The 24650-nt window shown below is 33.4% G+C and overlaps 1 protein-coding gene across 5 annotated transcripts; it reads left to right on the top strand.

Moving 5' to 3' along the window:
* Positions 1–767: 767 nt before the first annotated feature.
* Positions 768–23650, top strand: LOC106060011 (kinesin-like protein KIF15). 5 transcript variants are annotated; one of them, XM_056032472.1, is made up of 12 exons: positions 768–1176; positions 10583–10648; positions 11395–11422; positions 13138–13221; positions 13367–13546; positions 13670–13771; positions 16034–16096; positions 18025–18076; positions 18877–18986; positions 19385–19480; positions 20920–21028; positions 21670–23650. In XM_056032472.1, exons 5-12 carry the CDS (start codon positions 13478–13480, stop codon positions 21738–21740), a joined length of 672 nt encoding a protein of 223 aa, XP_055888447.1. In that variant the 5' UTR covers positions 768–1176; positions 10583–10648; positions 11395–11422; positions 13138–13221; positions 13367–13477; the 3' UTR covers positions 21741–23650. The 5 variants fall into 5 exon arrangements, with proteins under 5 accessions (XP_055888447.1, XP_055888448.1, XP_055888444.1 ...); XM_056032473.1 differs by lacking the exon at positions 768–1176 and adding an exon at positions 1232–1440; XM_056032469.1 differs by lacking the exon at positions 768–1176 and adding an exon at positions 2642–3155.
* The last annotated feature ends 1000 nt before the right edge of the window (positions 23651–24650 follow it).

The raw sequence follows: 24650 nt of genomic DNA, 5'->3' as shown, positions 1-24650 counted from the left end.
CTGACAGTAAATGACTTTCAAAACACATATAATGTATAGAGGTGTATGTTTTACAAGTTTCGGATGTTCTTTTCTATATGAAGTGTATTACATCCTACGGCGTTGGTGGGGTGGCGGGCGAGGTTCAAACTATGCACGAGTGAGACAACAGAGCGCATAACACAAAACCTGACAACCAAATGTCCACATTTGATATCCCATGAAACGCTCTTGCTGGGAGAGAGAGAGAGAGCTTATAGATATATACTGGCCTACAAACAGACGGAAGTACGGATAGATAGATAGATAGATAGATAGATAGAAAGATAGATAGATAGATAGATAGATAGATAGATAGATAGATAGATAGATAGATAGATAGGTAGGTAGGTAGGTAGGTAGGTAGGTAGGTAGGTAGGTAGGTAGGTAGATAGGTAGGTAGGTAGATAGGTAGATAGGTAGATAGATAGATAGATAGATAGGTAGATAGGTAGATAGGTAGATAGGTAGATAGATAGATAGATAGATAGATAGATAGATAGATAGATAGGTAGATAGGTAGATAGATAGATAGATAGATAGATAGATAGATAGATAGATAGATAGATAGATAGATAGATAGATAGATAGATAGATAGATAGATAGATAGATAGATAGATAGATAGATAGATAGATAGATAGATAGATAGATAGATAGATAGATAGATAGATAGATAGATAGATAGATAGATAGATAGATAGATAGATAGATAGATAGATAGATAGATAGATAGATAGATAGATAGATAGATAGATAGATAGATAGATAGATAGAACATGAAAAAGACATGTCGTGGAAATCAACATGCATGCCCTCAGGTCTGTCTACCAGGTCAAGTGAGACCATGGGATAGAAATGTTGTACACATAGCACTGGCTTAACGAGTTCTCTATTGAACTCCTGGAGAGTAGTTCAGGTCATTTAGAGCAGTTTATCTTTCTAAAAATAGTTTTCTTAGTCAATGGTCGGCTTTGAGTATTAACTTGTTTTAATTTCCTTTCATATGTTTCGGATGTTCCATCAGAATAGAAGATGAATACATCCTAGAAACCTTTGCCAGAACAACTTGTGTAAAGCAACGGGCGGGGTTTGAGCCCGGTACCAACGAGACAGTAGCCCAGCGCTCTTACCACGTCACCAGACAGCCATAAATAAAGTAAGCACCCCTTTTTGACCTTGCAATCTATAAGGAAGATAGTGTAAAGATCATCTGTTGCTATGGCCTACTGTTAACGAAAGTGTCATGTGGCCAGCACAACGACCAACCACTTTTACTTTCCCTAACTAATGTCAGGTTACGTGTTGATAGATAGATAGATAGATAGATAGATAGACAACAGGGGCGGACTGGCTATATGGACATTCGTGCAAATGCCCGGTGGGCCGGTATCCAAATGGGCCGGTAGCCGGTAGGACTAGAGTAAGCATCTTTTTTTGAAATCACGTCTGTATTTTATAAGATAAGGGCCGTATGGATGCCACTATTAAATTTTTAAATGTTTTATAATATTCTTTTTTCAGGGGAAGTGGCCCCTGAGCGAAGTAGTTGTTTTTTTTTTTAAATATACTCTTAACTCTACTAAGGCCTATTAATTTAATCTAACATATTTTCCGAAATAATGTAATAGCCTAAATCCATAGAGCTTCATCCTTTTAGGGCCTATACACTTTGCGATTAAAAAGCAATATAAAGACTTAATTCCTTATAAGGACACAGTGTTCACTGTAGGCATGTGTACAGCTTTCGATACAATATCAAATTTAACATAATGATTATGACGTCAGGTAGACCTAGATCTGGATGTCAATCATATAATATACAATTTATGGGCCGGATGGTATTGAAATGCCTGGGCCGATTTTGATACCCAGTCCACCCCTAACAGACAGACAGATATATAGAGTAGAGTACCTATTTTAGACCTTGCTATCCATAAGGCAGTTGACGACCATTAACTAGAATGTCATGTGGCTAGCACAACGACCAACCGCTTTTACGTTCGCTAACTTATGTCAGGCACCATTAGAGCTGAATGGACTCAGGAGCACCCTAAAAAATCCAGAAATTCCTAACCAACTCTTCACCGAGATTCGAACCCGATCGAGACTCATCGGTTAGGAAGCCAAACCACCAAGCAGTCATCAAGCATTTTCTTTCTTACAAATTTTATTTTCGAAACAGGCCTAAATTGATTGTATGCAATCTCCCATAACAAATATTGTTCTGTTACTTTGATATTGTCCTTAGAAACTTTGCAGGTAAAAAAAAAAAAAAAAGCACAGATATATATGCCTTTATGTCTGTGGTAAAAATATAAACTTAAGTAATTGTTTCGTTCCCTAACACTTCAAAAATGAAACTCGGCCACTTTCGAGTCTTGAACATTCAGCAGCGCACAGACCACAATTTCAACTCGTGGGAAAAGTGGCGCAGCCATTTTTCATTTTTATATTTATTTAAGTATGGGTGCTATTGATTTAAACCAAAGAATGAAGAACCAGTCAATATATGAAGCACCTTAGAATTTTTTTTTTATTTGTGAATATTTTTTTACAAAAATTAAAAAAAAAATGAAATTAAAAAAAAAAGTGTTAATTTTTATTTGGCCGAACTTTCGTAAAAAGTTCGTTATTTTGTAGATCTATTTCGTGCTTCAGGTTGTTTATACGTTGAAAAAGTTTGGTTATTCTTGAAGATAATTTAAATGGCCGTAAGTTGAACAAATTTCATTGTAATATGATAATCGAGGCGATTTTTGTCTAAATTCTTGTGAGGCAACAAATGTGACTTGTTTTAAAAATGGCGGGAATGGATCAGACCTCGAGGTCCTTCAGTTTTGGCAATAGACTAGATCCAAAAAACATTTTTTTGATAGAGTTTTTAATTTATTCATGTAAAACGTGCATTCTTCTACCAATTTTAGTTATTCTGTTTTCTATAGAGATCTAGATGACTTCTCTAATAGCATTTTGGTTAAGCATGTTACATGTTAAAAGGCGAAAAAAAAATCAATTTATCATTACTGTCACGTGACAGCAATGTAGTATTTTTAGACTATTTTGTCTGTAGTCAAGTGTAAACATTTATTATAGTCTAGATCTACATCGAAGGGAAACTGAGCAACTCTTGAAACTGTATATCTAGAATATATCTGAATTCTAGATCTAGATCTTGATCTAAATGATCTTGATTTAATTTTGATAATACTTGATCTAATTTCTAGATCTAATTCATTAACTCCTTCACTGAAAGTTTCAGTGCCTGACTTGACTTAGTCGACTTAGAGTAGACTTTTAGTAGTTTTAGAGTTAGAGTTAGACTCTGAGTCTTAGTACTCTTAGACAACATTTAGTTAGATTCTAGATCTATATATAATATTATTATTAATATAAAATATAGATCTAGTCAAGTACTAGTACTAAGACACTGACTATATAGATCTAGATCTACTATATTCAAGCCCAGTCTAGTCTCTACTGACTCTACCTCTAGTTACTAGTTAGTAAACTCTAGTTTATCAAGTATATCTACTCTGACTATAGTCTATAACACTATATTAGAATCCAAACTATATTTATATTTTAGACTACTCAACTACTGTATTAACTAATAGTGTGTGTATAGATCTAAATCTAGATCTAGTATTTATGTATTAAAAAGTTACTGGATGCAGAATTCTATACTAGTGACTATATCTAGACTACATAAAACTAGATGTACATACATTAGATTTAGATCAGTTTGATTGATTTATTTTGTTAGCTTGATTAACATTCATATTTATAATTAGATCATGACTCTACTATATATCTATGTCTATATTATATAGAAAAATAGATCTAGATCTAGATAGCTTTTTTTTTTTTGGTTTAAGTTTAATGAGATGGGGTATTTCAATCTCATGAAATTAAAGCTGCTAATCATGCTGATTGCTATCATTATTATCATACTCATGCTTTATGAGTAGGATTAAAATGCTGATATGACAGAACATCATGATCATCATGCAGCCCAGAGTGCCCAGACCATTGCTATGTAGTCCTTTATTTAATTCTATGATGAATCTAGGCTACTTACATTTTATATAATTACTATTAAAAATATATTCTAATTCAATGTTTATCTAATTACTAGATTGTCTAGATCTACAATAGAATATCTACTTCAATGTTTATCTAATTACTTGATCTACAATACAATCTACTATCAAATATTACTCAAGAATTATTTAAGATTTTCCATTGGATTATTCACTTACGCACCCACATTCTTTTATCTGATATCATGCCAAGACAAAGAAAAAGAAAGCTTTCATCCTGTAATAATGTTGAAGAAACTATTTTGTACAAATTCCTTTATGAAAATTTTAATTATTCTGAACTTTCACCAGATGACAATAATAAACTATGCTTAAAAGGACATGTCCTCCTAATTTATCTGCAAAATCAGTCCTCCCAAACATCCACAGCAGAAACTGTTGCTTCAACTTTTGGATTCCCATTTAATCCATGTTTAATTTCAAAAGTTCATTATTTAACTGAATGCACCATTGCAAAGTATAAAAGTAATGTAACAAAATATTTGTCAGAAATTCAAAACATTTGCTATCAAATATTTTACCAGTTACCTAGCACAACTGCTCCTAACTCTGATTTAACTCCAACAAAAGCTATACAACCAACTGAAATAAATCCTGTTACTGAAATAAATCCTGTTTCATCAAATTTAAGAAGCAATGATGAATTAACCCCTCGTAGAAGACATTTAAAAAGACGACTTTCTTTTGTGTCCCAGGCAAGAAGTGAAGACAAGAATAAATATAGGAAAAAAATATGTTTATTAAAATCTCAAATTAACTCTCAGCCTAACCTTATTAAAAATCTTAGACGGTCTGTTCACCGAAAAAATGAGAGGATTAATAAGTTGTTAAAAAAATTGCACAAATATGAAATTGCTTCTGGCAAACGTTTTTTAAAATGTAAAAAATGTATTTGGCAAACAAAAAAGCATCAAGAGGTATTAAAGAAAATGAAATCATCATTTAATAAAGAATTGGCTGTGAAGGACGCTATCATAACATCTCTTCAAAGTGATAAACTACTTCTTGAAGATGAACTTAAAGAACTAAAAGAAAATAAAGCTAGGTCCCTTAAAGAAAATAATAAAACATATGATGTTATGACAAGGTTAATGTTTTTTAATTGTCTTTTATACCAGGCCCCAACCTCTTCCATCTCCCCTATAGTTAGTAGATTGGGTGTTCTTCTTGATTGCGTCCCTCACAGAACATCAGTAGACAACTTTGTAAGAGAACTTGGTGTTATTTCAGACCTACAAGCCGCTGAAGTTGCCATGAAAACACTACATCTAACTCTTGGGTTTGATTCCACAACCCAAGAGGGTGTACGTGTCAATTCAGTACATCTCACCACTCCAACTGATACTTTTGTTATAGCTTTAGATCAGTTGAGTGGTGGGAGGGCTGAGGACTATGAAAAACACTTAATTGAGTCAATAAAAAATTTAGCATATGCTTACTCAGATTTTCATAAGATAGAGTTTTCCACTTGTCATAATGAAATTATCAAAAATATTTCCAACACTATCTCAGACCGGGCATCAGTGAATCATGCTTCCATAGTTAAATTAAATGCATTATGGGGTAAAACCTTAAATGAACTTAATTGCCACCTGCACCCACTTGATAGTATTTCAAAAGGCTGCAGGTTGGCACTTAAGTCCCTGCAGACAGAAAGGAGCAGCCTTATTGGGAGTGACTGCATAGCAGGCAACATTGTCTTACAAATAGACAAACTCAGGTATCGAGATGGAAAGGGTGACCCCAAAAATTTTATTTCCTTTCTACTTAATGAAAATTTACCGAAGGGCCTTATTCCACAGTATAGGGGAAATCGTTTGCATGTGTTTTTCCGTATTTGTGGAATATTGGTCCTTCATTATGACCAAATATTATCATTTTTAAAATCCCCTGCCCTTTCCTCTGGATCGCTGATAAGTTGCCTGCACAGTGACCTCAATAGTGAAACTGGGAAGAAACAACTTTTTGTTATGGGTAGGTAGGGAAACTGCTGACAAGCCCTTGGATGAAAAAATTTTACATTGCGCCTGGTGCGCAAGCTGTTTCTCATGTTGGGGCTATCACAGTCATTAAAGAAGTTCTAGCCCAAGTAGATCAATGCCTTAATAATCCCTTCATTATTTTCACAAGAAACCTAGACTTCTTTGGTGTTAATGATCCCATACTGGAGGTTCTTTTGCTCTGCCCTCAAGATAAGGAAGTTGAAAACATGATAAAAGCTAGTTTGTCTTCTATTGCAGAAACTATCAATAGGCAGTATTTTAAAGGTATCTGTATGAATGTGTCTGAGCTGATGAGCACTCAGACAGAATCTGCTAGGCTACATAACATGGATTCTGAAGAGGTGATTGGCATGTTTAGTGCAGCCAAGAAAAAAGCACCTAATGCAACGATGTGCTACATGTCCTCTAGAATCTGTTCCCTAAAGAACAGAACTGTAGCCTATCTAGATTCTCTGAGTGCCTCAGATATGACTGAAAGGGTAACTTGGGCCATTGGTGTCTCTCGCAGTAGGAGGCAGGTTAATCGAGTGAGGACGTCAGAGGTGACTAAGGAGATTGCTCTGAGGGCGGAGCAAAAAAACCAGGAGACAGAACAGAAAGAAAGAAAGAAAATTGAAAAACTTTTAAGACAAGACAATTACATTGACAAGATTAAAGAACTGATTACTAACGTGACTGAACAGACTTGGATGGATGTGCAGGAATTGTTATCTGGAAATTTTATTGACAGGTTGATATGCCACTATTGGTATAGTGGCAGGGTAAAGGGACTGAAAAAAGGAATGAAAGATGTATATTTGGTAAAATATTGGCTGGATGATGAGGATGAGAGTAGAGGGGTTGACTATGACATGAGCAAGTATCAGCTTGCCTGTGACATACTGTTCAAAGACTTGACATTACTGTAGAATAGTATTTGTTAACATCAAGGATTTTTCCCTACCCATTGACAAAAATGTTCCAGTTTCACTTCTGTCTGACAAACAGGGATTCTTTATAATAGGGTGGAAAAACAATAGGGGGGGGGGTAAATCTGTTAGCAAATCATTAGTGACTAATACATTTCAATAAAATAAATACTTTTATAAAATTTTCAAACTGTAAAGAATAGTAAACTAAAAGTTTATGTCATTAATTTTAAACATATTATATACTATTATAAAATTCACTAGAGGTAACCATAGCCCTAACCTTTTTCTACTATATGTTTTAAGCTTTAAAATATAAAATATTTAAAATAAAATAGTACCTTAATAAAAAAAAGATGTAAATAAAACTATCAAATTATAAAGAATGATCATTCAAAATTTTTTTTTAACAGAAAAGTAAAGCCCCTCTTTCTGTAATTTTATAACAAAACATTTGTGTTGGGATTGTTTTTGTTAATTTGATTATTATTCATTTCCTTCATGTAACTATAACTTTTAAAATTATTAAACCTACATATTGTTTAAAATTGTTTTCCTATTGCATCACATGTAATACAGCAAAGTTTAAAATTAATAATGATCATGACTTACTAACATACTAAGTGTTTCTCTAGTCCTCCCAGTAGATCTGAAATAACACCAGTGGTTGTGTACTACTTGTCATTCCCATTTTTAATATTGCGTTTATTTTTTTTTTTCTAGCACACTATTTTGTTTTATATCATCTAATAAAAAAAAAGCTAATTAACTATTTTTCTTAGCTATTTTTACTATCACTAATGATATGTGGTACATCATCACTTTTTATATAACGTTCCTTGTTAAAATTTATTTTATTGATAGTTCATAAAGAATTAATTTAAATTATGTTTAATGTAAAGCCATAACTTTCAAATTAAAATATTTAATAATTTTTATAAACAATATTATTAGTTTTATAAAATTGTCTTCACTTCAAGTTTGTGACTGTAAAGATATGTAAACTCTCCTTTTTATATTTATGTGTACCATTAAAAAATTAAGTTTTTTCAAACACAAATCATCAAATTTCCTATTAACCTTTCATCAATCAAACATTAAACTATTTATTATTAACCCTTCATTAAATTAAACATTAAACTTTTCATAAATTCATATGTGCCTTATACTTTCGTGATGGTGTCTAAATTCCCACATGTGCCTTATACTTTCATGATGGTGTCCTTCAACTCCTTGCATGTCATCAGAGTCCCTTCGGCAACATTTACTTCATCATCATCCAGTACATACTAACTTGCATGTCATCAGAGTCACTTGGCTCCGTTTACTTAATTATCATCCAGTACATACTAACTTGCATGTCATCAGAGTCACTTGGCTCCATTTACTTATTCATCATCCAGCACATACTAACTTGCTTGTCATCAGAGTCACTACGGCACCAACAAATTAACCACCATTGACTTCATCATCATTCTATGCTGCTTACTTGCATGATATCTGCTTTGCTACGCTTCTAACACAAAGAAGCCACCATTTACTTTATCGTCATTCATCACTGACTAATTTGCATGCCATCGAGTCCCTACGTCACTAACAAACCACCATTGGCTTCATCATCAGTTGGTCGAACTTAATTTCTATGTTATCACATTCATCTTCTACGTTATCAGCACAATCCAGCAATCAATTATGCCTTGCCATCTTACCATGCTTTACTTAAAAATTAACATCATATTATCAATTGTCAAGAAACATTTATTAAATGTAAGTAATTTTTTTTTTCTATGCAAAATGATTTAAAGTTTTTATTCTTTTTTTCTTTAAATATACAAAAATAATAAACATGTAGCTAAAGATATATTTGTTCATCACATCTAAATAAAGTTTTATCTTTATCTTGGTGTTGTTTTTAGATGTGATATAAAAAATGAGTGAGATAGTATGCTTTATTGATTTCATAAAACCTCACTTAGTGTTGAGTGAAAATGCGTTTAAAAAATTTGTAAAAAATTAACCATTTGGCATATAGAAATAATCTATATATAACTGGAAAGCTCAGGACCCTAACCCTAACCTTCACTTATCTGTTATCAACATTTTGTTAAAATAGAAATATAAGAACATTTTATTACAAAAATAAAAAATGATAACCTCATATTGAGTTGGTTAAAATAAAAAAATATATATATATAAACTGTATAAAACAATAAAATACTTTTATTAAGCACACTTTAAGCTTTATTTTGATATATAGATTATAGCAAAGTGATAAAAATTAACGAAATGGTACTCATTTTTGTTCATTTTTTCATAAAATCTTGTGCCATGGTTTCCCATTGCTTCAATGTTAAGTGAAAACGCGCCAAAATTTTATTTATTTTTTTATCTATTGGACTCGTACTAACATTCTATACCTCATTGGAAAGCTCAGAACAAGATCTTTAATAAAATATTATCCAAATTTTAAAAAAAAAATTTTACACAATTTTGTCACATACCTATGTAGAACTAACTAGATAGATTGACTTGATCTAGATCTAGTTAAAAAGTAGTTAGTAGTAGTAGTTTATTATACATTATAAGGCTTGTCTTTGAGTCCCAAGATTAGAGAGGAATGCTTGTATTTCCCATGACTGTGCAACCCCAGCTGTGACCTACATATTTTGCCACATCCAAGGCAAGCATAACCATTGTCTGCAGGTGGTTGATTTAGATTTTTTTTTTTGCCATCTGCATTTGTCCTTGGCAGCGGATTTTATTTTTGTCTCAAAAGTGTATCCCGTGGCCTTCGTGATTGACCTCTAGCTGTCTCGTTCTGAGGCCGCCTGCAACCAGGTGCTCTCTTCTATGTCAGCTAAGGAAAGTTGACACTTAAGCTGGTGTTTGAAGCATTTCCGTGGAGCACCTCTGTTACGTTGACCACCTTTTACTTCATTAAAAAAGACTGCCTTTGTCATACGTTCATCTCCCATACGGCATATGTGCCCTGCCCAGCGTAACTGTCAGACCATAAGAAGTCCCTCTATACTGTCTATACTGGCGTTTGCAAGGACATCACTGTTTGTAGTGCGGTCTTAACACTGTATGTCCATGATGGAGCGCAAGCATCTTTGGTGAAAGCGCTCAAGAAGTCTTTGTTGTTTTCTGTAAAGTGTCCATGTCTCAGAGTCATACAGAAGGGTTGAGAGAACCACCGCCTGGTAGACATTGATATTTGTAGGCAGGTGGAGCAATTTGTTCTGCCAAACTCTTGCCTGAAGGCATCCAAAAGCGCTACTGGCCCTGGCCAGACGGTTATCAACTTCCCTTGAAAGTGAGGCGTTATTTGACACAATACTACCTAGATATGTGAAGTGGTCTACATTTATAGTGCCATTTCATAATTAATATTGTTATAATCTAGAATATTCTAGATCCTAGAGATTTAGTAGAGGTAGCCTAAGGTCACTATGGAGATTTAGTTACAGTTAGTGTATGAGATTAGAGTCTTATTAAAATTAATATTGTTTGTCTACAATAATAAAATAATCATTTCATATCACCAACAGAAAGAGAGACCTGACAACCCTGCAAGTCCGACATTTCGTTTTTCAAATTAAGGACACAGAATAGAGGTACTTACAGAGCTTTTGTAGTTACAAAATAGGTATATGAAGAAATAACCTGTGGTTAGCATGGCCTTTGCCCGCTTGTAGTAATTGGCTCATGACCGGAGTCTGGGCACTATGAATGTGGCACAACCCAATCTAAAAATGGTTGCTGCCTTTGTGGACCTTGAGACAAGACTTGGGTTTAAGAGATTTTGATCCATATCTGGCCTTAAGAGAAATACTTTCTAACAGTCAAATGAATAATGGAGAGCATTACAAGCACTCTGATTTCCTAATTGACTTTTTCAAAGGCTACAAATGTGTATCCGGTTTTAAAAGAAAAGTTCTGAAATATATCTTGCCTTTTCAAAATTAAAATTTATATAACGTTACTTTTTCAGCATTAAATTGAAAAAATAGGAACAGATGTGGCACAGTGTCTCAGATTAAAATTAACCAGGAACTGTCATCTCGGTTAGGGGGGGCTAGGTATGCATATGTTAAAAGTTTAGGAAATGCTGGTGTAGATCTATTTGAAAATTTAATTACATGACTGATCCAAACTTATTGATACAGCTATAGATGCTTAATATAATCTTTGTTTTTCTTTTTTTCTCTGAATACTAATAGCTCTGATGTACTGTTACATAAAAATGATTATGCTTTGTTTTAAATATTTATGTATTTAATTATACTTCAATGTTTATAGAACACATTTTTTGTTTTTGGATAGAACAACACATTAACAATATATTTTTTTAAATTTACAGCTGCAATATATATGGATCCATCAATCAGGTTAAGCATTTTTATTTTATTTAATTATTTTCTTTAAAGCATAATATATATATTTCATACTGTTTTTCATAATAGTAAATTATTTTTAATGTACCGGTATTAAAAAAAATCACCCAGTAATTTATAACAAAACATTAAGCATAATTGATAATCTTTGTTTACCTTTGTTTACCTTTATTTACTTATTTAACTTTTTTATTTTAGTTTTTTATTTCTTATAACATAAGTGATGCTTATGCCAGATACATTAGGTGTTGAACCTTTTTACAAAGCTTAAATATCAACTCTCTATCTGCCTGTATGTTATGTCTGACACCCAATCTCAGATTAAGCTGAAATTTTTCACAATTATTTCTTTTATCTGATAATACAACAATCAATAAAATAATTTAACAAATTTAGTAAAATAACTATTGGTAATTTATTATTTTGTTTCATATCTTGAATGAGGGGAAAGAAATTGTTCCATTACTTGACTGAAGTGGTGGTATAAATTGAATGTCCCCTTTATAGGTTGCCCCTCTAAATGGAAACAAACATACAATCTTCCAGTCATAAGTACCTCACTAGCAGACTGGTTAGCACCTCAGCCCAAGGAGGCATGAGCCTGGATACTAGTTTGAATTCAGGTCATTCCCTTTTTTTTTTAAATGCCTTTAAAAATCAATTACAGTAACATCCACCCTGGTCCAGATAAGTGTCATAGCATACTGAGAAAGCTAAGAGCATGAAATAATTCTAAAAAAAAACATTGGTAAAATATTATTAATCGTACCGATTTATTGTTGTTGTTCAATATTACTATAATTTCTTTTTATAATTTATTATAATTATAATCTGTTCGAAATTTGATTACATGACTGATCCAAACTAATTGATACAATTACACTTCGTTTAAGTTTTTTTTTTTTTCAAACCATTTTTGTTTTTACAATTTTAACATTAAGATCAATAGTAAAGCTGCTGAGTAACTCAACACATGCATGGTTGCAGTGCTAGTCATTTAGTGTTGAAGAGTCATGTTTTTTTTTTATTTTTTTTTTTTTAAGCATTTCAATAGTAGCTAGTTTCAGACCTTGCAATACATGGAACAGATGATGTACATGTCATTTGTTTCTATGGCTGATTAGGGTGTCATGCTGCCAGCACAATGGTCCACTGCCTTTACTTTCCCCAAAAAATTTCAGGTAACCATTAGAGTTGAGTGAACTCAGGTGCATCCTTAAATTCCTGAAATTCAAAATCAATCAGATTGGAACCTAAGATCCCTCTGTTTGCAAGTTTCAAATCCTGGTGAAGACTGGGATTTTTAATTTTGGGATCTCCAGGCATCCACCCAGCTCTAATGGGTATCCAACATTAGTTGGGAAAAGTAAATGTGATTGGTCATTGTGCTGGCCACATGACACCCTAAGTAACTATAGGCCACAGAATCAGATGACCTTTACATCATCTGCCCTATAGAACACAAGGTCTTAAAGGGGAATTAGATTTTATGAGTTCTTTGGCCAGCATTTCTCAAGTAGGGAGACATGACATGCATACAAAAGGGAAAGCTTTTTTTCAAAGGACAAAATATTAGTTATATTTTGATTGTAGTTATAAATATCTATATTTGAATATATTGATCTAGTAAAAATTGCATTATTGCTGATGTTTAAGAAAAACATTTAACAGAGAAATTTATTTTAAATCTTTTTTTTTTATTATTAAAGGTCCCTCTGAGAACTTGGAAAGCTCGTGGTGTGATTCCCAGAAGTTTGGAGTATCTCTTTAGTGTAATAGCTCACCAACAAGATGTAACTTTCTTTTATTGTATACAATTGTTTGTATAAGGTTTAACTGGTGTAATGAAACCATTAGATTTAAATGTTTCCTTTTTTTTTTCTGCCCCACTTTTGTTTAAAACACGAATCATAACATTTTTTTTAATTCTCTTCACAGCATGGCAGGAAAAAACAGTTTTTGTGTCGCTGCTCCTTTTTAGAAATCTATCAAGAGCAAATCTTTGATCTTTTGGATACAGCTTCACAAGGTATTCGCTTGCGTGAGAATATGAACAAAGGTGTCTTTGTAGATGGACTCATTGAGCAAGTTATCTGCAACCCAAGAAATGCTTATCAGGTATTCAAGCCATCATTGAGTTAATTCTAGTTTTACACATTTTTGTTTTTTGTAAGATTTTTCTTGATAATAATATGCCTGAATTGAGTTTTAAAGGAATGGAACATACTTTGTTGTCTTCAGTTAATAATCAAGGGCTGGTTGAATCGTAGAGTAGCTCCTACTTCCATGAACAGAGAGGGTTTGCGCTCTCATGCTGTTTTTACAGTTAAAATAGAGTCAAAGGTATAGTTTTTATTTCAATTAAATGTTAATGTTAATTAAAACATGTACACTTAATGTACAAATAGACATTTATTTTTGTCTGTGTTGATCTACTAGGAGGAAGTAGGTGGTTTCCAAAAAAGCAGTTACTTCAAAAAAGAAGATGATTACGTCCTACGCGTCATGCATTTAGTCATGCATATTAACCAATGACTTAAATTCAGCCAAGTCACTGGTTTTCCTGGCTAGCTCAGGCAACCCATTCCATGCTCTAATATATCACAGATAAATCTAATTGATCTGGCAGGATCAGAGAGACAGAAAGCTACCAACACTGACAGCACTTGGCTCAAAGTAGTTCTTCATTTTCTTTAGGAGTAGAAGAAAGTTATAATATTAATTTCTGATAATTGCTCATGAAATAGTCTATGATAGAAAACTAATGTCAAAATGGATTCTAGCTGAATTTTATGTTTTTGCTAAAGTTACTTATATTCTGTGTATTCAGGGTAATGTCAGAGCCTATCTTTGTTTCACCAGATTTTGTTCACTTTTTTCTGTCAGCAATTATTGTGCTTATGTTATATGTCATGTTTTATTTGTTTTAGGAGGCCTGGTAAATGCTGGCCCTCCAAGCCGGGGGTCCCAGGTTCAACTCTTGGTGAAGACTGGAATTTTTCATTTCAGGATCTTTGGGCGCCTTAATTGGTACCTGACATTAAGTGGGGAAAAGTAAAGGCTGTTAGTCATCATGCAGGCCTTGTGACACTCTTGTTAACTGTGGGCCACAGAAACAGATAATCCTATATTTCACTAAGGGGAACTTTACTGACAACACTTTTTTATTTGTTTAACATTTAAGCTTCAAACACCATTTACGTTACCTATTAAAAGAATCCCACTTTGTAAACTTTTCTATTTAAACGTTAAAATGGTTAAAGTCCACCTGATAAAGATGTAAAGAAAGATGATTTCAAGTGATGATTGTCTCACACCACTCTCTCAAACTTAAAACATGTTGCATTGTTTTCAATTTTTTAGGTAACAAATACAAGAGTTTTATTTAAAATTATCTATTGATAATGCTTAATTTTTTTTTATTAAGTTTAAGGACCACAGCTGCTCCAAGCCCCCAGCAGTAGACTGCATCAGTGAAGGAGAAGAGGAGGAGGAAAGCAATTTATCTTGAACAACTGAAAAAAGAGACATTGACATCCAGACAGACATGAACACTGCAAATGGTTTAGATGAGATAAGAAAATGTGCGATGGATAAGCTTGAAATCAGTCAAGATAGGAAAAGCAAGGACCTAGTGAAGCAAGAGAAATGTGTTCAACAGAATAATGACCAGCCGAAACGTGAAGAAGAACTTTTAAAAGGTAAGCTGGATGAATTGATCTCTGAAGAGAAATTGCTGTCACGACAAAGGGATAGTAAAACAGACATAGAGAACAAACTATTGGAAAGTAAGGTCCGTGAGCTTGAGGAGAAACTCCTGGTGATAAGCCCCCGGAGGATATTCCAGCTACCCGTCGCCTCAGCGTGGCCCTCCGGTGGAAACATCCAGAGGTGGATCTGGACAGGCTAAGAACGAGTAGCGAACCAGGCCTTCTAGCAGGTCTCCCTGGGTGAGCTTTTGTTTTTTTTATCTCACTCGGGGTGGGGATGGAACAAGTAACCTGCAACCCAGTCCAAAAAGTCTGCCACGCCGTTCCACAAAGGGGGTCGTCATCAGTACCAGGAGCCTGGAATGGCGACTCCCGCACGGAATTGTGGTGGTTACAGAATAGGAATATGAGACAAGCTCCCCGCAGTTAGTACTGTCCTCGACCACTTATAGCAAGTGGTATGAGAGCGGGGACGGTGCGCTGTGTACACGGCATGGCCCAGTTTTCCCATTCAGTCAACCGATATGGCCGCCTACCGTTGGGTGCCCTCAGACAGGACAGGGGTGAAGAGCCCCATGTCCAGGCCTGGTGGTTGGATAAAAGCCTTTCTAACCATCAACGGGATAATGGCGCCTCCGGCGCCGATTCCCTACTGGACTTCATCGAAGGTGATAAGCCCAGAGATGTTTGAACAGGAAATACAGACAGATTTATTTTTAGAACCAGTCACTACAAGAAAAGATGGAGGAGGAAATAAACACAATGAAAGCTTTACTAGCCCTAAGTTCAGAACATTGCAGTCTAATAAAGTTTGATACAGAAGTCAAAGTGTAAAAATAGAAAATATGCAAACTAAGTTACAAATGGAGTAAACAAAATATTTTTTATTCCTCAGAATCATGAATCTCAGCTGACAGCCAAAGAAGAAGAACTGCAAAGAGTGAACATGACTCTTCAGGTGAATTTCTTGAGTGAATGATCCTAAAAAAAAGTCGATGTCAGTAGTTTTCAAACACAGAAAAAACAAGAAAAATAAGTATGAAAACAAATACAAAATATTTTCCTCTAAAGCTTTGAATAGTTAACTTGAAAGAAAGGGTACCTTAAGGAACAATGTTTGTCTAGATCAGGAGTGGGCAACATTTTTTCATCCAGGGCCGCATTTAAAAAAATTGGGGATGGGGTTCAGCACATATACATATGTATATATGTGTACTTACAACTTAGAAAAAAATTATAACTAACTATGTATACTATCTTTTAATTCACATATGTACTGTAATATACATTTACTTAAATTTTTTTACACTCCCTATTGAAAAGCTACAACAAGAGTTGTAAATTAAATTAATTTTACTAATAATCTCTTCATAGTGGCCTCCAACATCATAACATTTCACCACAATGGCTTTGTCTGAACGAAATGCGGGAAAATATGCAGGTTGCAACTGGGTTTGTGAAGTCATGTGAAACACTGTAATCATCTTTAATCTTTGGAATCGAAGACATTAATATTATAGTTGTTGTCAATATGAAGTATTTAACTGTTTACATTTGTGCATAATGTTCCTGAACTGCGGAACAAGCTTACTGGTTGTCCTCTTGACTGCTTACACTTGTTTATTTTCAATCATATTTTCAAAGATGTATGTGAACCCTAATAATGGGAAACTTTAACAGCAATGTTTTTTAAGTTTGGAAATGCAGTTTCTAGAAAAGACCCATAAAACTCCTGTGGAAGAACTTACTTGAACTTCTCTTTCAGGTCATTATTTGCTTGGAGGTGTGTCCTCAAGAGTTGAATCAGCTAATTGGTGAACTGATGATATTGAAAACTGTTTCTAAGTTCTTGACTTCTTAAAATTTGCTTTCAAATTCCACAATCAAAGAATAAGTCTTGTACTTTTCAAATAGTTTCACATTTCAGCAAATGTCAAAACCTGTCTTTACTTGCTTGCCTGGAGAAATGGGATGACTTTGTTTGAAAAGATTTAACATGCACATACATTTCATGTGCAAATAACCAATTGGGATAGTGTTGATGGCAAACATAAAGGCTGTCTTTCACTCTTCCTTAGAAATATTAGTTACAAAGTCACAGGAACAAAACAATTTCTTCCTTGAGATCTCAAGTTTTTCTCATTACCTTGAACATGCTAAGCTAGCGGATAACACTGTAGTACCGAACATGGGAATGATATGTTTCCAAATATCCAAGTAGTTCTCTGAACTGCCTGTGATCAAGACCCCTAGCTCTGATAACTTTGAGCTCTGAGATAGTTGGGTCAATAACATGTCTAATATTCAATGCAGCTTTGCACAAACTTTCCAGTGTAGAGGTAAGAGTTTATGGTTGGGATATTGTTCTTTATTTTATTAGGAAAGCTTTGTGCGTGTTTTTCTCAGTCAAAGCTCGGACACCATGTTGTTAAACTCGCCATCTTGTTCCATGCCAACCCAACACTTTCAACTAGTTCTTTATAGTACTGAAAAAAAAATGGCCTGAGTTTGTGTCTTTGACTAAATGTTTCGACATATTACCAATTACAAAAATCCTACTTTACTTTAAACTTATTAGAATGGCATATAAAGAAATGTTTCTTTAGCGTCTTCGTCATGACTCAGAAGTTTCAATAATTTAAATAGATTTTTAAAATCATTATATTTTTACACATTATGTGGGCATATATAATGTTTTTGGGTGTCAGCGGGCGGCATAAAATGCTCCGGCGGGCTGCATGTGGCCTGCTGGCCATAATTTGCCCACCCCTGGTCTAGGTGGAAGGGCAAAGTTTTAAAATTCTTTAATGAGGGGAGTGGATGTACAATAAACCTTATTTAAAAAATTATAATTGGTTAAAAAAAAACTTTCATTTTGATTTCTAGAAATTTGAAAAAGACAACAAAGTTTTACAAGCTAAGTTGAAGCACACAGAAGGTAAGACTGCCCTATTACTAACAAATATTTTATTGTAACTTTCAGAAATAAATTTGCTTAGTTATTTGACATTGCATTCTGATAATAGGAAATTTCTAGCTCAGGTTCTCTAGTCCCTTGCCATTACCAATGTCAGAAGGTTATTACTTTGGTTTGTAAATAGATGTATGTGGTATTTGTTATGCTTGCTCATGAAAAGTAAATTATATAAGTAAAAAAGTCAAAAGGACCAGGTAGCCCATCCATACCTAGTTGTCATTGTAGGCAGTAGGCTTTTTTTGAGGAGAAAACTATCTGAAAAACCTAGGAAAGGGAAGTCACATTATTTTTCTTGTATGAATAAACACTTTAAAAGTTCAAAAGAAAATACAACTTATGACACTTGTAGTTGTATAGTTGTATAGTCTTATTAAATGAGTGTCACTAAACAAGATAGATAATTTTGACCCACTACAACTATGTGAGATCATCTCAAAATGGACAAATTCTGTCAATGAAAAAACTGAACATGACCAAAACATAAACAAATGCATTAATGGCTCTAACCTATTAGCTTTGCTACTTTATTTCAATTCTTTTTTAGTATCATGACTTTTTTTTTTTATTTAATACTATGAAACAAGAAAACTGCAAAATAAAACAACTTAATGAAATAAAAAAGCTTCTTCTGTGTTTATTTATTTAGCTCTGTAGTTTGTAAGGTCATTGGTCTTTACCAAATTCAAATGATCAAGCTAGAATAATTGTATAATTTTGACTTTTCTGGAATAAAATTATTCTAATTTCTTTGTGTTCAATAGTTTGTGAGCAGAAAGCTCCTGAAGTGCCAAATTTTCAAGTTATTAAGAATATTGAATTAGCCTATAGCCGCAAGATGGAAGAGTTTGAGAGGTCAATCTTTGGCAAAGATGTAAGTATCAAAGATACTGTCTAACTGTTGTAACTGTTGAGGAAACTGTAACATTAAAAAAAAATTCCTATGCCTTTTTTTTTTTTTTTTTTTACAAACCCTGCCTTTTTCTTAATTAATACAATGATTCTTCACCAATTTAAGGACTCAGCATTGATTATGTTTAATTTTACTTGTTTAGATTGTAATCTGTTTTTATGAGTCAAGTTTACTTAACCCTTTTACTAATATGTTATTCTTGCAAGGTTTAAGAAATTCTAATTTATCATTCTTTTAACGGTCATTGTATTTCCTTTGAACACTTGTAACTGAATATCTCAGCTACACCACCTTGTGATCAATATCATTTAAATATTGCATGCAATTATTGTAAGTATACATGTTTTATTTTCAATCAGAAAAAAGTAGCTGAGTTATTATTTGAAGTAGCAAAATTAAAAGAGGAACTTCACCTTGCCAGAGAAACACATGCATCTGTTTTAAAAGACAGGAATGTAAGTATATTTTGTATTTTGCATTGTTTTCCCCCTTCACTTTACAATTGATTCATCAAGCAAACTAGGGATTACTTAGACACTCCCTTCTCCTATATTAAGGCTTTTTTTTTTCTTTACGATGCCATCTGCTCATTTAAGAAACTGGTGAATTCTGGGACTCCCCTTTGATTATGTTGATCCCCTCACAGCTTAAATTCAATGACACACCCTTAAATCTTAACAAATGCATCATGCCCACCCAGTTGAGAAGGAGACTTTTTTATAGTATCACAAGCCTTAACATTAGGCTCTACTCAACAAAATCTACTTTGACTCATTCCTTTCTGTCTTTTCCATTTTTTTCCTTACATTTTAGTGCTGTTCTGTGGAATCTTTTCAAACGTCATTGAAACATTGAGAACATGCACACAATTCAAAACTTCCCATTCTTGATGGCTAGCCATGCAGCTTTTGCCATTCAGCTGAACATCACGTTTATAAGTAGAAAAACTCCTGCTCATGAAAACAATAGATTGAATAGATTAGATTGAATAGATTTTAAAGACATTTTGTAACTTGTATTAATTTCCTCAAGTCAATGATGCAAATTAAAACACTATTTTTAAGGTATTAATAATCTTTTACTTTTTTCTAATGATTCATTTTAACACTGGGATGTCTACCTTGTCTAATTGTCATTAGATGGTCACAATGTTGACTTACTTGACTTATTCCTTTTGACTCCCAGAAGGGCATAGGGCTCTAACAGTACCACTCCATGGGTGTCTGTTCTGGGCAACTCCCTTCAGTTGAGTCTATGTTGCTTCTTGGATGGCTGCCAGATCGTGTGCTTTGTGCTCTTGACTGTCGTTAGATGGTCATGATTGTCACAGTCTCAGTTGACATTGCCTGATTTAATGTTCACGTCATGTTAAGAGGTTAAAAGACACGTGGAATTCCTGATGTAGAAAACAGGAAAAGTAAAAAGTATGTTACAGGCTTGGAAACAGGAGTTGCATTGCTCAGTCCATACCACATTTGTTACTGATTGTCCTGATGGAAAGTTAAATTTGAATTTGGCCATGTTAGCACTATTGGTAAGGGTTAGGATCATTGAATGTGTTTGTTCTCATACTCAAAATTACTGAAAGGATATAGACTATATACATTCTATATATTTTTAACATTTTTGCATAGTATCTTTTTCATGCTTAGAACATGATCATTGCTCTAAGTTTTTTTTTGTTTGTTTTTTGTGTGGAAATGTAGGGGGAGTGGTATATGGGTTAAGGTTTTCTGTGCTGATTTAGGCTGTCAGCAAACAACTTATTTGGGTTTCGAACTGAAGCCTCCTTGCAGCCAAGCAGTTTATGCCACTGACTTGTAAAAACATATTCTTCTTGTTTTCATATCAACACAATTATTTTACACTTTATTGTTATTTATCTTTTTTTTAGTGCAATAAAATGGGTGCTGAATTTCAGAGTGCTGTGCCTATGCAAGGAGGTGCTATTGGTGAGCCTGGAGAGAGAAAGTCATCTTCAGAAAAAAATGGCTCGGTTAGAGGTAATTATGCCCAGAATAGTAATGCTTTACACTTTATATATTTATATTTCACTACACACACAGATTATATCACCCAATTATATCACCAAAAATGGACAACAAAGATTAAGACTACTAAAACAATGTCCTTATTATGCATTACAAAAAAATATTGTCAATGTACGATGCTCTCATCTGTAATATTTTAATTTTCAATATCTGCCTGGTTTGGTAATCTGAACATTAAAAATAAACTTAATACGCCCTTAAAAGTACAATCATTGGCATTTAACACAAACCATACTTGGATACTTATTTGAGGAAAACATTAAGAAAATTATAAAGATTTTAAAGATAAACACCCTCTGGGTCACAATTTTAACATTTACTCTCACATGGACAATTATAAAGACACTGATCACAAAAACAGAATCAAACACTCTTTGTGTTTCCATAGCAAATTAATTATTGAATAAAATCCAACTTTAGATTTTAACTCCTAGCACTGTGTTGAAGTGAACTGGGCAATGAATGTATAAAATGTATTTATTTGTTACAGTTTAGTAGCTATTAGTATAGATAAAGTAGTAAGTACATAGATCTTCATTAAAAATATTTGTTAAGTATTTTTTTGATTCTATTTTACTGCTACATTTTTTCAGGAAGAACTCTAATAAAAGATACAAAAATGCCAGAAATAAATGAACAATCTTGGAGAAGTAAAAAAAAGTGAATGAACTAATAACATCCTTTTAAAGAGTCACTGTTTTTGTAAAAGCAGTATAAAGTTGTTTTTTTTTATACCAATCAATGGTTATAATTCAAATGAAAGCCACTTCATTCTTCTTAAAAAATCCAGTACAAGAGATACAGTACTTGTAAGCATGTCAATGATTGGTTGAATCCTACCAGTATTTGAATAAACATATATTTTAGTTTGATGCCCAAGATTGGCATTGACTCTAGACAAATAATTGTGTTTATACACAGTTTGACTGTAAAAGAAATATGTCGAGATATTTTTGTTAAGATTTTTCTTAAGTTCAAGCTACTACACTCTTTTAGTCAATAAGTTCTACAATGGAATTTAAAAAGATGTTTATGGAAACTGTCTTTCATTTCACTAGCCATTTGTTTCTCATAAAAATTGTGGAATTGAAAATGTCTGTTACATGTGCTTCTATATCTAATATTTATGAATATATATATAGAGAGAATATCCTCTGCTTAAAAGTATGCTTTATTGGAATATGTTTGATGTCAATACTTGTAATAAAATGAACAAGAGGTGTTTCACTCTAGTAGTTTAAATTTTCATAAGTTATGAACTAGAGGCCTTAAATAAAATTGACTACTTTTGGATAAATTTGTCATCTCTGTTGATGTACAAATAATGTAACTAGGCCTCAAGGTTTCCTAAATTGAGCAAAGAGAAAGAGCATCCACATTTATCTTTTTCTAGAAAGAACAAAAATAAAGCTCAAATATTTCCCCTATTTTGACACAAATTAAGAAAAATAATATGACCATTTTTGTAGGAGCTCGCAAGGTTGAATTTATAGGTAGGCTATTTAGGCATGGTTGTATTTTACACAGCTACAACTGTATTAATACATAAATAAGCCGTCTTATTGTAAATATGTACTGTACATAAAGAATTAGTAGAAATAGCTATTTGATCTTCATGTATGGTCTTGAATCCTTTTTTTTTTTTGGTGTTTTGATTTTTCTGAATAACTTATATGTTAAACTACTTGTATAATGTGTTTGTAAATATTCATATCAGATAATTTCTATTAAGTCTTAAGTTTAAGGAAGTTGGAAGTTTTGTTTATGTATCAACACAGACCATGAGCTCTATTATAACTGTCTGTCTGGTCTTTCAGTTTTTCTTTAGGTCATCTTTGTTTCATTGTGGCAGTCTGTATTTATATTTAGTGTATTCTTGCCATTTTATGCCCATAATTGAACCCAGACTCCTTTGGTTCAATCCTTCTAGCACTCTTAAATGCTTTGCATGTAGCTGCCAAATCTGAGAGCCATAGTGAAGTGCTTCGAGGCCACTGCCTGGTAGATATGTAACTATCATGTAAGAAGTTTGGGTCCTCTGAGTCCACCCAGCTCTAATGGGTACCTGGCATTAGTTGAGGAAAAGTAAAGGCGGTTGGTCATTGTGATGGCTATATGATACTTTCGTTAACTGTAGGCCACAGAATCAGATGACCTTTACATCATCTGCCCTATAGACCACAAGGTCTGAAAGGGGAACTTTACTTACTTAATTGCAGAAGTGTTGTACATAAAAACATTCCGTACTCAAGTTTAACTGCCATTGGTTAGAATCAATATCTTAAATAGAATAAGGTGTAATTTTTAACATTAAGCCACAGAAATGTGACCCTACAATGACTATGCTACGAGTAGTAGTTGTTATTTATAATTATAGCAATCAATTTTTTTGTTAAAGGCCCCTAGCACTATTAGATCTTCAAATTAGCTTAGTGATATTGTAATATGTGATTTACATTAGCTGATATTTTATTGCTTTCATGGATTAACAAGAATTGGTTCTGTTACACCACAACTGATGCCTTACTGAAAAAAATGTTCTAATGAGTGAAAATAAAGTTATTTATTTTCTAATATTGTTTTCAAGTTTCATCAATTTTTCTTTTACTTGGCAGAATTTACAACAGAGTAAGAAGCATCACACAAATTTTATTGGGATATATGAATAGGGTCATCAAGTGGCTTCTATACTTTAAATACCAAACCACACCTTATAGTTCTCTAGTTCTGACTCAGTGTCATATTGATCTGGTTGCTCTGTTCATCACATTTGACTTATAGCTCAAGATTTGAAATAATTGAAAAAAAAAAAAAAAAGCTCAACATTTCTTTAACTTTGTTCAAAATTTAGATTAGACCAATGAAAATAATTATATAATTTCAAGTAAACTTTAAATGTATAAAATATTAATAAGGAGAGATAATATAGACCTAAAGGCTGTGGAATATGCTAAATTTGAAGTGGGAACTGGGAATAAAGGGAAACAACTGAGCATGATGTATATTCTACAAACGTACTTTTCTTGTTAGTGAAAGTAAACATGAGGATATAACATGTTTGAGATTTGTATTTTCACTCCAAAGAGTTTGAAGGAGGGTGCCATTCTATTTTAATAATATAGATCAAGTAAGTGATAAATGCATTATAACTAAGAAAGAAGATAGCGAATAGAGTAGGAGCAAGTACACAGCCCTGCTTTACGCCATTTTCTATTGGAAAGTGATCAGAGAGGGCACCTCTGTGTCACACTGGCTTTCAGATAAGACCTAGTCCACTAAAGAGTGGGTTAGTCGGTCGAGCAAAGATCTTTCCAGCTACTCACAGAAGTGTAATGCCTCGATAGTTTTAAGGTTTGAGCAGATAGACTTGTCACCCTTTTTGTATAGGGATATGATTACGGAGTCTCGAAGTTCAGGTGGGACCACGCACTTCTCCCAGCATAGAGCGAACAAGTCTGTTAGCCTCTCGGTTAGGGTTTTAATATTTCAGCGTCCATCAGAGCCAGGTGCCTTGTGTTGTTTTTTTTTTAGTTTAGATATTGCTGTCTCAATTTCCTCAGATGTCGGTAGGTCG

Source organism: Biomphalaria glabrata, chromosome 6 (assembly GCF_947242115.1).
Source record: "Biomphalaria glabrata chromosome 6, xgBioGlab47.1, whole genome shotgun sequence".
In the NCBI taxonomy this organism is placed as follows: Eukaryota; Metazoa; Mollusca; class Gastropoda; family Planorbidae; genus Biomphalaria; species Biomphalaria glabrata.
This window is presented reverse-complemented; position numbering and strand designations above follow the sequence as displayed.